Source organism: Eleginops maclovinus, chromosome 18, assembly GCF_036324505.1.
Source record: "Eleginops maclovinus isolate JMC-PN-2008 ecotype Puerto Natales chromosome 18, JC_Emac_rtc_rv5, whole genome shotgun sequence".
NCBI lineage: Eukaryota > Metazoa > Chordata > Actinopteri > Perciformes > Eleginopidae > Eleginops > Eleginops maclovinus.
The window spans coordinates 1,742,169-1,759,512 of NC_086366.1; the positions used below are offsets into that span (position 1 = coordinate 1,742,169).

A 17,344-nucleotide genomic window follows, 5' to 3' on the forward strand; every position below is an offset into this window, starting at 1 on the left:
CTGAGACGTTGAGTTCTGTTTCCACATCATGCCTCCTCTCTCCCACCGGGCAGGACAGATCAGTCAGAGCCAGAGAAACCGATTCACGTTGGAAAAATGCAGAAAAATGGGCAAAAACGTTCAGCTTCACGAGAACCAGCCTCACTAAGTTTCACAAACCCTGCTGCAGTGTATTTCCTCCAACAGAACATCATTCATTCTCCTTTTTTGCATTTTTACATCAGAGCGTATTGATGTGCAAATGCACCTCCAGTTGGTTTACACGCCCTGGGAAGGATTTGTTTCTTCAGCAGTGTGAGATAGACAAACAGGACTTAATTCTCATGTCAAACTTTGTTTACAGGCTCTTTATATCTGTGTCAGGAATTAGACGGTCTTGTGTCACGATATGCACTGAAATTCATCCAGAGCTTTTTAATGTGACTCAAAAGCACCATCAACAAACTGGCTACTTAGGAAATAGTGTATGGCCACCTTTTCCATTCATTTCTTTTAAAAAAATGACCTAAAATAGAATTCAACGGTTCATTTGCTCTTGATGTATTAATCAATTACTCTTCTAACCATTCAAGACAGTAAATCTGCTTCATTTATACACCCCTCTGTACAAAGACAAGCCTGGAAAGTGTCTGATTTCATGGTAAACTCGCTGATGTAAGTTCAGATGACTGTTCTGTCTTTTCCCATCTCATAATTACCCGTCATGAGGTTGGTATGGCGCAGGGAAAGCAGCAGAGGAGGTTTACAGAAACAGTGTGACATCTGAGAGCGATGTAAAGGTCAAACTGCTATTGTTTCTGCCGTTCTCAGCCTCTCGTGCATCACCTCTGAAATATGTGCTGTGTTAGGAGGAAAAACAGGGGGACGGAAGACTAGAAATAGGAAGAATTGCTGCAAAAATATGGGCTTAAAGGATGGTTAATAACAGTGTTCGGATTATTCCTGTATTATATTACTATAAATGAGACAGCTAAACATCATCATGTCCAACATTAGCCGCCTTTAGCTTAGCGGTGGTGAGGTGAAGTCATGTGACCGTGCTGTAGTTCCTTTATATCCCAACATTAGCCGCCTTTAGCTTAGCGGTGGGGATGTGAAGTCATGTGACCGTGCTGTAGTTCCTTTAAAGCCCAACATTAGCCGCCTTTAGCTTAGCGGTGGAGACGTGAAGTCATGTGACCGTGCTGTAGTTCCTTTAAAGCCCAACATTAGCCGCCTTTAGCTTAGCGGTGGTGACCTGAAGTCATGTGACCGTGCTGTAGTTCCTTTATAGCCCAACATTAGCCTCCTTTAGCTTAGCGGTGGTGACGTGAAGTCATGTGACCGTGCTGTAGTTCCTTTATAGCCCAACATAAGCCGCCTTTAGCTTAGCTGTGGGGATGTGAAGTCATGTGACCGTGCTGTAGTTCCTTTAAAGCCCAACATTAGCCGCCTTTAGCTTAGCTGTGGGGATGTGAAGTCATGTGACCGTGCTGTAGTTCCTTTATAGCCCAACATTAGCCGCCTTTAGCTTAGCTGTGGTGACGTGAAGTCATGTGACCGTGCTGTAGTTCCTTTAAAGCCCAACATTAGCCGCCTTTAGCTTAGCGGTGGAGACGTGAAGTCATGTGACCGTGCTGTAGTTCCTTTAAAGCCCAACATTAGCCGCCTTTAGCTTAGCGGTGGTGACCTGAAGTCATGTGACCGTGCTGTAGTTCCTTTATAGCCCAACATTAGCCTCCTTTAGCTTAGCGGTGGTGACGTGAAGTCATGTGACCGTGCTGTAGTTCCTTTATAGCCCAACATTAGCCGCCTTTAGCTTAGCGGTGGGGACGTGAAGTCATGTGACCGTGCTGTAGTTCCTTTATAGCCCAACATTAGCCGCCTTTAGCTTAGCGGTGGTGACCTGAAGTCATGTGACCGTGCTGTAGTTCCTTTATAGCCCAACATTAGCCTCCTTTAGCTTAGCGGTGGTGACGTGAAGTCATGTGACCGTGCTGTAGTTCCTTTATAGCCCAACATTAGCCGCCTTTAGCTTAGCGGTGGTGACGTGAAGTCATGTGACCGTGCTGTAGTTCCTTTATAGCCCAACATTAGCCTCCTTTAGCTTAGCGGTGGTGACGTGAAGTCATGTGACCGTGCTGTAGTTCCTTTATAGCCCAACATTAGCCGCCTTTAGCTTAGCGGTGGGGATGTGAAGTCATGTGCTGTAGTTTATTTTTGTCCACATATAAATCTCTGTCTACCCTTTAAAACCTCTTATGCATCAGAAACTCGCAGAGTGTTGTACCTCTTCAGCTCTGCGGCTCACTGGCCTTGTTTGCTGCACAGGATTTGGAAAACATGACGGCATTTGCTTTAGGAACCGGGGCGGGGGTCCGGTAGGTAGACGAAGGAAAGCCAAACAGTGAAAGTGGCATTATGAAACAATGAAGTAATGGAGAGAGAGGGCGAGAGGCTGAAGCAAGTGCATAAGAGAGCGAATGCATAGAGGAGGAAGAGGAGGGGAAGTAAGGCTCTGGTTTCTTTCCTCCATGGGTTTTGTCATGAACCCTGACGTCTTAATGTAAATGAGTGCGACCCCTAACAGTGCTTTAACCTTTATATTTGGTCCAAACACGCCACGCTCTTGTACTTCTTTCCTGGAAAAGCTCCTCCGCTACACAGGAAGTCTTATTATTCCAGCTGCAACAACAAAAGAGTGTTGAATAAGAAGAAAACGTGTTTAGAATACTTAAAATAAGTGAGGAAAAGTGAGGAAAAGTGAGGAAACCCAACGTAAAGAGGTCAGGACTGCCATAAGACTGTTTGATTGACAGGTGAGAAGTGAAGCGAGTGGTGACAAGAAATATCACACACACACACACACACACACACACACACTCACACACAGCTGTAGAGACGTGTGAAACAAAAGGTCACCAGAGCTCACGGTGTCCAGCGGTGAGAGAGATGAGGACGTATGGGATGTGGGACATTTGAGCTCATAAAGAGGCACAGAATCCAATATGAACCTGGTGGGCTGTTTTTTTATACATTTTAGGTCAATTTCAAAGTTTTAAAGGACTCAAAACTTCCATCTGTGATCCTTAAAATGTCATAACCACGGCAAAATAGTCCAAATAAAGACAAAGCTCCTCGAATCTCTTACTGGCATTTTCTTTTGTTATGAAATTCCTGATTTAAGCCAGGAATCAAGCCAGGTTTCTGGGTTTATTGAGGTCATTTTCAGGATAAAATTCAGTTTTACCGGAAAGGGGCCATATCTGCACTCTGATTGGACTGATTTACATACATGTTGGGATTGTAACGTTTTAAGGGACTCATAACTGCCATTTTTGATCCTAAAACGTCTTCAATAACCTCAAGAACCACCTCCCAAATGGCAAATAAAGAATATCTTTATTGGCATTTTCTTTTATTATCAAATTCCTGACTTAAGCCAACATTTACCCCCAAAGGGAAAGTTGTTTGGTAGAAAAACATTGTTATATTCCTCAAAGTAAGGTGCTGCACGATCAGCTGCTTGCTAAATATTGTCTCAGTCATATTTAATCTTGAAGCTGCAAGGAATTGGTAAAGTATGGTCCTGTGTGTCCCTGAGGAGACGATAAAGGAAGCATTGAAGCTCCTTTCCTTCTAGAGATTTGAACTCATGCGTGTCCCATGGCTCTGTGACTCTGCTTTGAAGATCAAACACATGCAAACCAAATCTAGACATTGTGCAACACAGTGATTCAGTTTAAACACACTTCCATCGTCTCTTCTTCACGTTCTCTTCCCTCAGCGCTCATTAATAAGTCCTCTCGTCCCCCTGGCCTTCCCTTTAGCTCTGCGTCTCTCCTCCACTCTGTCCTGAGGGATGGAGGGTACAGTACCGCTCAGCACAAAAACAACAACACCTGCTGTACTCTGACTGACTGTCCGCCTCCACCTGCAGCACAGAGTCAGTTAGCTGTAAGCATGGACGTGGCGGACATTCGTAACCTCATGCGTAAAACTCAGGCCTCTATTTTAGAAAACGGCTTCCTGGGCAAGCGTGTTGATGTCCTGGAACATGTGAGTTTTGATCTCTGTTGGCGGGTAGTTTTTTGGGGGAAATGTGCAGCCTGGGTGGGACGCTTCTACTCCTACTTCTAAGTCAGATCACTGAGATGTGACTCTGGATGATTGCACAGACATCAAATCTACTGTTTGAATGACTTTGAAGACTGCTGTGAGATTTGACACAATGACTCTCAGGTGTTTTTTTGTATTTGCAAATCTGGTGAGACTTTCCTGAGTCTAAAGTCTAATTTTCTGGTTGAAATTCATTCCAGGATTCAATTTATTTGACACAGAAGATGGTGCAAATTGAAACCTGCTCATTGTAAAAAGCATAGTTGAAGTATTTATTGAGGAATGTTGAAAGTAGAATCAATATAAGTTGATTATTGTGAATGTACACTGTCAGGATAACCATCAATAACCCTCACAAGACACTCAGAGATATTTATCTGGGGAGGTTTTGATGTCGTCTTTGAATCAGGAAGACCTTGGTTTGATTCCCTTTCAGACAACATGCTGATTTCATCTGAATGCTGACATTGAGGAGTTGAAAGGGCTGGGCTGGAAAAGTGTGATATAAATCTACGCCTATTACCCTTTAAAATAGTCCCCGTTGTTCATCCTATCTGTGTTATTTTTACCTTTGCCTGGTGCCTGTGCTCCAGCCTGTGTCCCATTAAACCGGTCATTCGTCTCCTAGTTTGTGCCTCAGTGATGTATGATTTTAATTGCTGAAGGGAGGTATAGAGATGTGTGTGTGACGTGTAGCTTTTCCTCCCTTCAGTTTAATTGATGAGGTGTTTCAGCACATTGGTTATGTTCCAAAGACCCTCCATTCTCCCTGCAGAGTATTTTTTTAATTGCACATTTTAAACTTTAACCTTTATATGGATCAATATTTTTTACTGTGCTAATCCTCTATTATTTTATATATATTTTCTGATACATATGTTCAATTAATTCAATTGTATTTAAAACATTTCAGTGGGAGCAACAGTCAAGATACCCAAATTACCCCTGGGTTTATTATTAGTATTATTTTGATGAATCAAATTTCATTCATTTTTTTCAAAAAAATTAATTATTTCTTGCATATTTTAGTTTTTGTAAAATAAAAGTATTGTTTTTAATTTCTCCATCTCAATTTAAAATGAAAAACAATATAATTTTTTAATGAATTGTTTTCCACTGGAGAGTAACACCAAATAGCTGTGCGTGTGTGTGTGCATGAGTGTGTGTCTCCACTTCGCACTCGTCAGCCTCTTCGCCTTGGTTGTGTTTTCTCTGATTTTAACTTTTTAAATCAAGTATTTTTTGTCCTTCTGAAACAACACGCCTCATCTCCCTGTGTCTCCTCTTGCAGGTGGTGGCCAGTGACGGGGTTCGGGCTATGATGGAGTCCGCCCTGACAGCCAGAGACCGGGTGGGGGTGTCGGACTTTGTCCTGCTGGAGAACTTCACGAGCGAGGCCTCCTTCATCGAGAACCTGCGCAAACGCTTCAAAGAGAACCTCATCTATGTGAGTGGCCTTAGCTGCGCGTGGAGAGCTGCCATCTTCATGCAAACTGTCACAAAGCTGTATTTCCCCCCTGAATGTAGGAAGTATTCTTTATGAAAGTGTATCATGTGATGTTGCCTCTCCTCCAGACGTACATCGGGTCGGTGCTTGTGTCCGTTAATCCATACAAAGACCTGGAGATCTACACCAAGAACCACATGGAGCGATACCGCGGAGTCAACTTCTACGAGGTTTCCCCTCACATGTGAGTACACCTCTGCACACACTTTAGTGTAGGATGGAAAGCTTCTGTCGTGGACCCTGAAGGCAGCATCTGCCTGGTTCCCTCCTGGGCTAATGTCAGGCTAGAAAGGAACTACAGCACGGTCACATGACTTCACCTCACAGCCGCTAAGGTAAGGAGGCTAATGTTGGGCTATAAAGGAACTACAGCACGGTCACATGACTTCACCTCACCCCCGCTAAGGCTAAAGGCGGCTAATGTTGGGCTATAAAGGAACTACAGCACGGTCACATGACTTCACCGTCACCACCGCTAAGCTAAAGGAGGCCTAATGTTGGGCTATAGAGGAACTACAGCACGGTCACATGACTTCACAACACCACCGCTAAGCTAAAGGAGCCTAATGTTGGGCTATAAAGGAACTACAGCACGGTCACATGACTTCACATCTCCACCGCTAAGCTAAAGGCGGCTAATGTTGGGCTATAAAGGAACTACAGCACGGTCACATGACTTCACATCACCACCGCTAAGCTAAAGGAGGCTAATGTTGCAGTTTAGTATGGAAGAATAATGCAACAACAACAGTCTCTTTTGAAGTTGTTTTTCTCCTCTATCCGTTTTAAACAGCATGTTGTTTTGAAGCTTTCTGAAGCGCTGTTCCCTCGGGATGACCTCACACTTGTTGCACCTGCTTTCCTTGTGTTGGCACAGTGTGTACCTTCTGTGATGTTTGCTCAGCTCAGAGTCAACACGCTACGTAACGCTCTCCCTGTCCGGCAGACGTCAGGTCATGAGTGTTTGTCCTGAAACATTTTCCACAGGAATGATGAGGGAATTCCCGGTTAAGTCCTGCAAAACAATCGGGAGTATTATGGAGACGCCAAGTGATGTCACCCTCTCTCAGTAGCTCTTTCTCTCTGTGCTGACCACGGGTGTTTTATTAAGCTTAAGAAATATTTATGGGACGATGTCAGACCTTAATGGTCCCCGATTATTCACAATATATGAAAGCTCTCAGATAAACAAACATGTCTCTGAGGGAGAGAACGCACGTTTTCTCTCCCTCTATTTGGAAAGAGATATGATCTCCAGCAGGCATCAGAGGAAGACGGTACCAGGCGAGGGGATTCCTCTGACCCGAGCCCGACCCCCACATACAGTACCATCATAGCCGGGGAGGGGGGGTTATCTTCCAGTCATTAGTGAGGTGTCAGAAACGTGTCAAGAACAGGCTGAAACAACAGAGAGGAGCTGATAGCAGAGACGTGTCTGACAGACGATCTGTTACTAAAACACACACACACACACACAGACACACACACACACACACACACACACACACACACACACACAGAGACGTTATTTTATGATATTTTCTCACTGACATTCCAGAAGATGTTGTTGTTTGTCCGCAGTGATTTGTCTGGGCTCTGAAGTTCCTTAAAGTATGAAAGAACAGTTCATTATTAAACATTAAAGTCTAAGAGTTGCAGACTTGTTATGAAAGCAGGTTTAACTTAAAGAAGTGAAATAAGAATCAAACCTTTGCAAAAATCTATGCATTAAAACAGCTGATGAAGTAGAAGCGGTAAATATAGTAACGCCCACCCTTTCTGTCCCGTCTGCAGCTATGCGGTGGGGGACAACGCGTACCGCTCCATGCGGACGGAGAGGAAGGACCAGTGCATCCTGATCTCCGGAGAGAGCGGCGCCGGGAAGACGGAGGCGTCCAAAAAGATCCTGCAGTATTACGCCGTCACCTGTCCGGCCAGCGATCAGGTGCAGACTGTCAAGGACCGGCTGCTGCAGTCCAACCCCGTGCTGGAGGTTAGGAGCCACTAATAATCACCTGTTTACCCCCCACCATTTTGTAGTATTATTATTATTATTATTATTATTATTATTATTATTATTATTATTATTATTATTATTATTATTATTATTATTATTATTATTATTATTATTATTACTATTATTATTATTATTATTATTATTATTATTACTATTATTATTATTATTATTATTATTATTATTATTATTATTATTATTATTACTATTATTATTATTATTATTATTATTACTATTATTATTATTATTATTATTATTATTATCATTATTATTATTATTATTATTATTACTATTATTATTATTATTATTATTATTATTACTATTATTATTATTATTATTATTATTATTATCATTATTATTATTATTATTATTATTATTATTATTCAGTATTTCAATTTAAATATAATTATTAAATTTGCCCTGTTTGTATGTTTTATTATGCTTAATAATAAATATAATAATAAAAAATATATATTTTAAATGATGTAGAACATACATATTATTGTAATATTAATATTTATAATAATAATAACAAATAATACAATAATAATAATAATCCCGCTTATCTAAATACTTAAAACTGAAAAACCCACCATGGATATAAATATTTTGCCACCATTACATTTTTATTTAAATCAGTGCTTTTATATTTGCAAAAAACGAAAACAAAGTTAGGATGTAAAAAATCTAAAAAAAACTGAATTCTTTTTGAAAATATTTTTTATATATTAAGGACTTTTAAAAATGGTCAATTATTTTCTCATTGTTCTAATTCCTTCATGTGGCCCTAATTTATCTCTCCAAATTTCGACTTTTTCTCATCTCCGATTATTTCTTCAAAATTATCACTTTTTTCCTAAAATATCTGACTTTTCTTCAAATTTCTCAAAACCTTTCTAAATGTCGACTTTAAAAAAAGTCTTTACTGAAGTAACGATCCCATTAAAAACAGAAATGTTGAATATGAAATGTTTTATAAAGACATTTAAATTATTATAGTTTCATTAGTTTAGGAATCATGCACTACTGATGTTTTTATAAATTAACATTAAAATGATGCCCCCTGCAGGACTCCAATTTACCCATAGGGGTCCACCATTCAGAACCACTGACCTACATTATGAGCATACTTAGGATAGGAACTGTAAAAATCAGGTGGGAAGTGTTGTTTTTCAGAATGGAGGCGGAGCAGAGGTGTTGTTTACAAGTCTGGCATGTCCCTGCCAGATGCTCTCCAGATGTGTGTGTGTGTGTGTGTGTGTGTGTGTGTGTGTGTGTGTGTGTGTGTGTGTGTGTGTGTGTGTGTGTGTGTGTGTGTGTGTGTGTGTGTGTGTGTGTGTGTGTGTGTGTGTGTGTGTGTGTGTGTGTGTGTGTGTGTGTGTGTGTGTGTGTACGCAGTAAGCCCTGTAATCAGTGCTACTGTCTGACATGAACTCTGCAGGGGCTTTCCCTTTTGTTTCATCCTGAGTTTATGGAACCTGACCTCCTGTTGTCCTCCTAATCCTCTCCTCTCCTCTCTGCAGGCGTTCGGTAACGCCAAGACGCTGAGGAACGACAACTCGAGCCGATTTGGAAAGTATATGGACATCCAGTTCGACTTCAAGGTGAGTTTCATTCATGCAGAGCAGCACCCTAGGGAAGAACACTCACACACTCACACACCATTGGCCATCGGGTTCAAAGACGACCGCACTCCCCCACAGCCACAGTCGCCCTGTAGAGGAGTACTAAGAAAATGGAAATACTTAACTATACTTTTCAGAACTCGTACTTTACGTGAGTCCATTTACTGCATTTGAATAAAAAAACCTGTAAATAATTGTTAATTCATCCCTGCTAACAATAGATTAGCATAATGCTAACATAGATTAGCTTGATGCTAACATAGATTAGCATAATGCTAACATAGATTAGCATAATGCTAACATAGATTAGCATAATGCTAACATAGATTAGCTTAATGCTAACATAGTTTCAAGCAACCACACATTTCCCTCTCCTTTCCATTCACATTTCTGTGTTCTGTTACTCACCCTCCGTCCCGTATTCCCCATATTTGTGGGTACACCAAACACTGTGAAATCCCTGTGACTTTGCATGTCGAAACCCCCCCGCTCAGTACCCTAGCCTGACCCTCTCCTCCTCTTCCTCCTCCTCTCCTTCCCCCCCCGGCCTCTCTCCCGTCGGCAGGGCGCCCCGGTGGGAGGACACATCATCAACTACCTGCTGGAGAAGTCCCGGGTGGTCCACCAGAACCACGGAGAGAGGAACTTCCACATCTTCTACCAGCTGATCGAGGGGGGGGAGGAGGACCTGCTGCGGCGCCTCGGCCTGGAGAGGAACGCGCAGCAGTACCAGTACCTGGTTAAAGTACGTTTAAAATACTGCATTAAATACCGATTAAATAGTCAGTCCCAGTGGGAGTTCTGGTTAATAGGCTATCAGTCAAGGACTCATACTGCAGCAGGAGCTTTCCCTGGGGGGAAATCTGCCTTAAGCACTAGCAGAACACACACACACACACACACACACACACACACACACACACACACACACACACACACACACTACACACTTTCACCTCTTAACGTCTTGTGTTTGAGTATTTTTGTTGTATTTTATTATAGATAGTGTATGATCGATATACGATGTGTTCAGAGGGATTACGGTGTGTTTCTGTGTGTGTCCTGAAGGGCAACTGTCCCAAAGTGAGCTCCATAAACGACCGCAGTGAGTGGAAGCTGGTGAGGAAAGCTCTGACGGTGATCGGCTTCAACAAGGACGATGTGGAGGTGAGTCACAGCGCCTGGACGTGTTCAGTTACCTTCAGAGGAAAAGTTCAGACATGATATATCCATATTTAGTCATATCAGTATTTATTATCTCTCCTGGGACATGTCTCCATGCTTTAATGTTCAAAAAGCTCTTTATTTTTCTCATACTGCCTTTCCTCTTTTCACCTTCTGTCTGAAACCAGAGCCCAGTCTGCTCTGATTGGTTAGCTGGTTGTGATTGGTCAACCGCTTAGAGATGTCCTGCCCCCTTAGCCTATCATGTACAATGTGTTGGAGCGATGGCCAATTGAAGGTCTGGAAGTAAAGAAAGAAACACAGGGATTTTAGCCTCTGCAGACCATGCACTAAAAGCTACAACACTCACTGCAGGAGAGGGAACACACAAAGTCACATAATAAACAAACAAACAAACAAACAAAGCAGCTTTTCTCCAGGAACTGTTGTAATTGCTGTTGTTTTAATGGAGTTTGGTGTCTTTAAAGAAAGCTTAGACAACATGCTCTCTGACGGGAAGGTACAGCAGTGCAAATACTCTAGATAAGCGTACACTGAGCCCTGAATAGATGTGATAAGGTGTGTGAAACACGTCCACAGCCGTACATTGCTCACCTCCCCACTGCAGGAAACACTCTGACTCTGGATCCAGCTTCTAAACTCAGAGCCTTTCCTCTCCTGGAGTCTTCAGCTTCACCTCAGACAAACTTTATCAAACACTACAACCCCCACTGTGTGTGTGTTACCGCACCCCCTGTGCCTGAGGCTGGTTCAGACCTGTGTGTGTGTGTGTGTGTGTGTGTCTGTATGTGTGTGTGTGTGTGTGTATGCTGGGAACTTAGTTGTGCTCAGCGTGGGAGTCTGGGCTTTCTTCCAGATCTGTTTAGATCTCACTGTTCTTAAAGTGGAGTGTGTGTGTGTGTGTGTGTGTGTGTGTGTGTGTGTGTGTGTGTGTGTGTGTGTGTGTGTGTGTGTGTGTGTGTGGTGTGTGTGTGTGTGTGTGTGTGTGTTCTTATACTTCGTTTTCGACTTTAGTCTCGAAGGATATCCACATTTTCTTCTGGTAAAGTTTTGAGTCTCAGTGAATTATTTCTGTAAATTATGGGTTTTTTGTGTAAATTTACAGCTTTGATCTTAAAGAATGTCCAAGTTTTCTTCTGGAGTATTTGTGACTTTTTCCCCCGTAAAATTAAGGCTTTAATGTCAGAAATAACCGAGTGTTTTCTTGGAAATGTACGGCTTTAATCTTGGACAATGTCCCATCGTTTCTGAATAAATATCCAGCTTTCATCTCATCGAATATCTGAGGGTTTCTTCTCGTGCATAAAACATTTAAATCTTGGAGAATATCTGATAGTTTTCCTAGAACATAAGAAAGAATTGCTCTGTACCCACACATCTAACCTGGTTTCCCTCTCTGTGTGCAGGAGCTGCTGAACATCATAGCCAGCGTGCTGCACCTGGGGAACGTGCAGTACGGGGAGGCCGAGGACGGGAACTCCTGCATCACCTCGGACACACAGATCAAGTACCTGGCCAGGGTGAGAGGCTGCAGGAGAGGCTCCACAAACACACATTTACTCTCAGATAGGAGACTGCCATTCCCGTTTCCTTCCTTCCCACATCAATTAACCAATTAACCCTCCTGATGACACATCATTCATGTTCCATTTAGCTCAGTGTGTCCCGTCTGTCAGCATGAGGAGATGATTGCATTAGTACTGCTGAGAGGCAGAAACTGGACTTTGCAAACATATAGTCTCTACTTTTAATTCTGCTTAATCCCAGAGAATATCAAAGTGTGTTTTCTGAGTTCTTGCTCTTTAATGTTTGAAGTACGACTTCAATCCCTTTTTTTGCACATTTGCTCTTTGGAAATATCCATGTTTTTTACTACTTCAGTCTCAGAGAATCTCCACGTTTTTCTCGTTGATTTGAATAGTTTCTTTTATCCTGGTTTTTGTCATGAATTCACAACTTTAGTTTTATAGATAATCCAAATCATTTTCTCTTATATTTATGCAGTTTTTATGTATATTCACATGTTGTCTTTAATGCTCCTATTCAAGTGAGTATCCATACATTTGAACCCTTGTACTCTTAAATGGTGAAATGTTCTCTAAATACTACTCCGTATTTCCCAGTTTATTATATTTTCTACATTTGATTTGCTCTAATATGCCGTGAAAACAAACCCAGGTGAACGTATTGACTCAAGCAGCCTGCACACGCCTCAGAAATGCATTCAACACATCAATTATCCACTTATACCTCCTACTGCTGGTGTGTGTGTGTGTGTGTGTGTGTGTGTGTGTGTGTGTGTGTGTGTGTGTGTGTGTGTGTGTGTGTGTGTGTGTGTGTGTGTGTGTGTGTGTGTGTGTGTGTGTGTGTGTGTGTGTGTGTGTGTGTGTGTGTGTGTGTGTAATGTATTTGGTGTGTCAGCGGTGTGTGTAATAACGTTGTTGCTCCTGCAGTTGTTAGGAGTGAACGGGGCGGTGCTGACGGAGGCGCTCACACACAAGAAGATCATCGCCAAGGGAGAGGAGGTAGGATACACACTCTGACTGTGTGTGTGTGTGTGTGTGTGTGTGTGGTAAACACTGGTATACAGCATTTCCTGTCTGTGTAATCTTGTCTGCTCCACTGTAATTATATTACAGCAGCTGAACTCTGTGTGGTCAAGTTAAAAAACAACAAGACAAAAAGCTGCCTCGATTGCAACATCTCATTGTCCTTTTTCACAGAAAGTCAAGTTTTTTGACAACATGAGGCTTTAAAAGAGCTTCAGAACAGAAAGAAACCATCACAACACCTATAGTGCAGCAGAAAGAGGCCAAACAATGACCTTTAAGAATCGAAACGGTCGTTAAAAAGCCAAGAGAAAATCAGCAAAAAGAAGCTAAAGAATCAGAAGTCAGGTTTAATCATCGCTTCTGTGTAAATAAGTATAAATAAATCACCTGGCAGGTCTCTATGATATCCACCTATTGAACTACCATAGTCCTTTTACATCTTGGTGCTTTATATACATACATATATATATATTTGAAACAGATGTTCTTAAGTTATCAGAAACACAAGCTTAGCAAGCGTTAGCCCCTCGGTCCAGGTCCCACTGAGAAAACACTCATTTTTCACAAGTTTTGACTGGTTTTACTGGTTTTAATCGCCTGGTCCATTTGTTATGGGGAAGAGGAGACCTCTGTTGATTATTCAGCTCAATTTAAAATGAAAAGCAAAGAAGGAATCCTAAACCAGGGAAGCTAAATACCATTACAAACAGAATCTGTGCAGAGACTTTCCAATTAATAAGGAGATGTATTGTACACAAAACTGTCTGTCTGTCTGTCTGTCTGTCTGTCTGTCTGTCTGTCTGTCTGTCTGTCTGTCTGTCTGTCTGTCTGTCTGTCTGTCTGTCTGTCTGTCAAGTAATGCCTGTGTTCCTCCTCCTCTCAGCTGATGAGCCCTCTGAACCTGGAGCAGGCCTCCTCGGCTCGGGATGCTTTGTCCAAGGCGGTGTACGGACGCACCTTCACCTGGCTGGTTAACAAGATCAACGCTTCACTCACATACACGGTACACACACACACACACACACACACACACACACACACACACACACACACACACACACACACACACACACACACACACACACACACACAGAATCCACTTCCTGTTTCCATTTTTGCACAGCTGCAGCACTAATTGCCTCCCTGGAGATGAATTAAGTGGATTGATTGATTGACTCTGTGGTTCATGTGGAGGTCTCCCCTTCAGTGTCTGGCAGCACAGCTCCAACTGGTGGTCATTCGTGAGACTGCAGGGGGAAGACTAGATATAAGAAAGTGTTCAATCTACATTTCACATTTCTTGTTTGGGGTTTTAACATATTCGGGTTGGACCAACATACTGGCTATATGCTAATATGGTTGATATTTTCTGCACATTTCTGCCCAAAACACTAGTTTAATACTATTTGTATTCACTTATTAAGTCTGTTGTTGCACATATAACCCTATATTATCTTATATTATTGAATGCAGCTATTAAACAATATTTAATGGGTAAATTCTGACGGGAAATTTATTTTTTAAAGCACATTTTATTCAATATTAACAAAAAGGACCGTCTTTATTTTGAGGCTTAAGATAAGATAAGATAAGAATGACTTCATTAATCCCAAACTGGGAAATGTTTGTGTTGCAGCAGCGTAAAACAATACAAGCAGAGCACATAATCAGATCTAAAAAGAGGAACTAAACAAAGCTAAAGTTTGGACTTCTCAAAGAAGGAATCAAAATGGACTGGCATTAGAGAATATATATATACAGTTGACTATGAAGATCAATAATCTATAAGTGATTTATCTTCATAGTTTTTTATACTTGGAGAAGAGTTTTCTCTTTCAAACAAATTTGAATAATATGAATATTCTTTCTCCGTTTCACCAGGACGACTCCTCGAAGCATTTCTCCGTCATCGGCCTCCTGGACATCTACGGCTTCGAGGTCTTCCAGCACAACAGGTATAGGACTGATGTTTTTCATACGCCATTAATAAAACAAAATATGCCTTCAATCCAAAAGCAAATAATACAAAACAATTATAAATAATTAATAAAAAACAGGGGAAAGAAAACCCCAAATAATTCTAAAGTAATACATTAAATAAACCTGAAGACTCGTATAAAGTATGAACATATCGAGGGGCTTGATGTGCTCGGATCACCCTCATCATAAACCCCTTCCTCTAAGTGTGTAATAATATCTGATATACAAGAAATAAACAAAAGACAACAAAAATATAGAAAAACACGGAGCATTAAACCAGTATTTCAGTCAATGGGACGGCAGTATTCATCCGTTTTTAACGTGCATGCTTTTAGGAACATGTGTAATGAAAGGTAAATAAACACTTCTTCCCTTGTTGTTGTTGTTGTTGTTGTTGTGCTGCAGCTTCGAGCAGTTCTGCATAAACTACTGCAACGAGAAGCTGCAGCAACTCTTCATCGAGCTCACCCTGAAGTCCGAGCAGGAGGAGTACGAGGCCGAGGGCATCACGGTCAGTTCCACCCCTCCTCACCCCTCTCACCCCCACCAGCATCCATTGTTTATTCCAGATGTTTAGGCTCCATTTACATGTGGAATCTCTTTATGGGTTTATGTGATTTTCTGCAGCTCTCCTGTTTTTATTTGAATCTTTCCCTTTGCGTATTTTAGACTCAGTGCAGCTTTATTATTCTGTGTTTGCCTCCCTTTATCAGCCCTTTCCTCCCCTTCTCTCTGCTTGTTCAATGAATATCTTGCTTAGCGTGTTTAACAGTAACTGCACACGCATGTTGAGAGGATTTAACCGCATTAGAAACTCTGTTATTGAGAGTCTAAGGCTCCTCCACCAATGCACCAACTGTTTAACTCATATAACAGATGTAAAAAAGTGCAGATAAGTTTCAGGAATAAATAACTATACAGTGGGGCAAAAAAGTATTTAGTCAGCCACCAATTGTGCAAGTTCTCCCATTTAAAAAGATGAGAGAGGCCTGTAATTTTTATCATAGGTACACTTCAACTATGAGAGACAGAATGAGAAAAAAAATCCAGGAAATCACATTGTAGGATTTTTAATGAATTAATTGGTAAATTCCTCTGTAAAATAAGTATTTGGTCACCTACAAACAAGCAAGATTCCTGGCTCTCACAGACCTGTAACTTCTTCTTTAAGAGGCTCCTCTGTCCTCCACTCGTTAACTGTATTAATGGCACCTTTTTGAACTCGTTATCAGTATAAAAGACACCTGTCCACAACCTCAAACAGTCATACTCCAAACTCCACTATGGCCAAGACCAAAGAGCTGTCAAAGGAGACCAGAGACAAAATTGTAGACCTGCACCAGGCTGGGAAAACTGAATCTGCAATAGGTAAGCAGCTTGGTGTGAAGAAATCAACTGTGGGAGCAATTATTAGAAAATGGAAGACATACAAGACCACTGCTAATCTCCCTCGATCTGGGGCTCCACGCAAGATCTCACCCCGTGGGGTCAAAATGATCACAAGAACGATGAGCAAAAATCCCAGAACCACACGGTGGGACCTAGTGAATGACCTGCAGAGAGCTGGGACCAAAGTAACAGAGGCTACCATCAGTAACACACTACGCCGCCAGGGACTTAAATCCTGCAGTTCCAGACGTGTCCCCCTGCTTAAGCCAGTACATGTCCAGGCCCGTCTGAAGTTTGCTAGAGGGCATTTGGATGATCCAGAAGAGGATTGGGAGAATGTCATATGGTCAGATGAAACCAAAATAGAACTTTTTGGTAAAAACTCAACTCGTCGTATTTGGAGGAGAAAGAATGCAGAGTTGCATCCAAAGAACACCATACCTACTGTGAAGCATGGGGGTGGAAACATCAGGCTTTGGGGCTGTTTTTCTGCAAAGGGACCAGGACGACTGATCCGTGGAGAGGAAAGAATGAGTGGGGCCATGTATCGTGAGATTTTGAGTGAAAACCTCCTTCCATCAGCAAGGGCACTGAAGATGAAGCGTGGCTGGGTCTTTCAGCATGACAATGATCCCAAACACACCGCCAGGGCAACGAAGGAGTGGCTTCATAAGAAGCATTTCAAGGTCCTGGAGTGGCCTAGCCAGTCTCCAGATCTCAACCCCATAGAAAATCTTTGGAGGGAGTTGAAAGTCTGTGTTGCCCAGTGACAGCCCCAAAACATCACTGCCTTAGAGGAGATCTGCATGGAGGAATGGGCCAAAATACCAGCAACAGTGTGTGAAAACCTTGTGAAGACTTACAGAAAACGTTTGACCTCTGTCATTGCCAACAAAGGGTATATAACAAAGTAGTGAGATGAACTTTTGTTATTGACCAAATACTTATTTTCCACAATCATTTACCAATTAATTCTTTAAAAATCCTACAATGT

At 41.8% G+C, this 17,344-nt stretch overlaps 1 protein-coding gene across 5 annotated transcripts in view; it reads left to right on the plus strand.

Annotated features, from left to right (window-relative positions):
- The window catches only part of LOC134879981 (unconventional myosin-Ic-like), a 63,965-nt gene that overhangs the window by 34,377 nt on the left and 12,244 nt on the right, over nucleotides 1-17,344 (plus strand). For all 5 annotated transcript variants that reach the window (XM_063906604.1, XM_063906608.1, XM_063906606.1 and 2 more), the window contains 11 exons: nucleotides 5,390-5,545; nucleotides 5,674-5,789; nucleotides 7,400-7,598; nucleotides 9,143-9,223; nucleotides 9,810-9,989; nucleotides 10,313-10,411; nucleotides 11,836-11,949; nucleotides 12,883-12,954; nucleotides 13,865-13,984; nucleotides 14,863-14,936; nucleotides 15,367-15,472. In XM_063906604.1, the coding sequence (XP_063762674.1) occupies nucleotides 5,390-5,545; nucleotides 5,674-5,789; nucleotides 7,400-7,598; nucleotides 9,143-9,223; nucleotides 9,810-9,989; nucleotides 10,313-10,411; nucleotides 11,836-11,949; nucleotides 12,883-12,954; nucleotides 13,865-13,984; nucleotides 14,863-14,936; nucleotides 15,367-15,472 (1,317 nt within the window). The remainder of the gene's footprint in view (nucleotides 1-5,389; nucleotides 5,546-5,673; nucleotides 5,790-7,399; nucleotides 7,599-9,142; nucleotides 9,224-9,809; nucleotides 9,990-10,312; nucleotides 10,412-11,835; nucleotides 11,950-12,882; nucleotides 12,955-13,864; nucleotides 13,985-14,862; nucleotides 14,937-15,366; nucleotides 15,473-17,344) is intronic.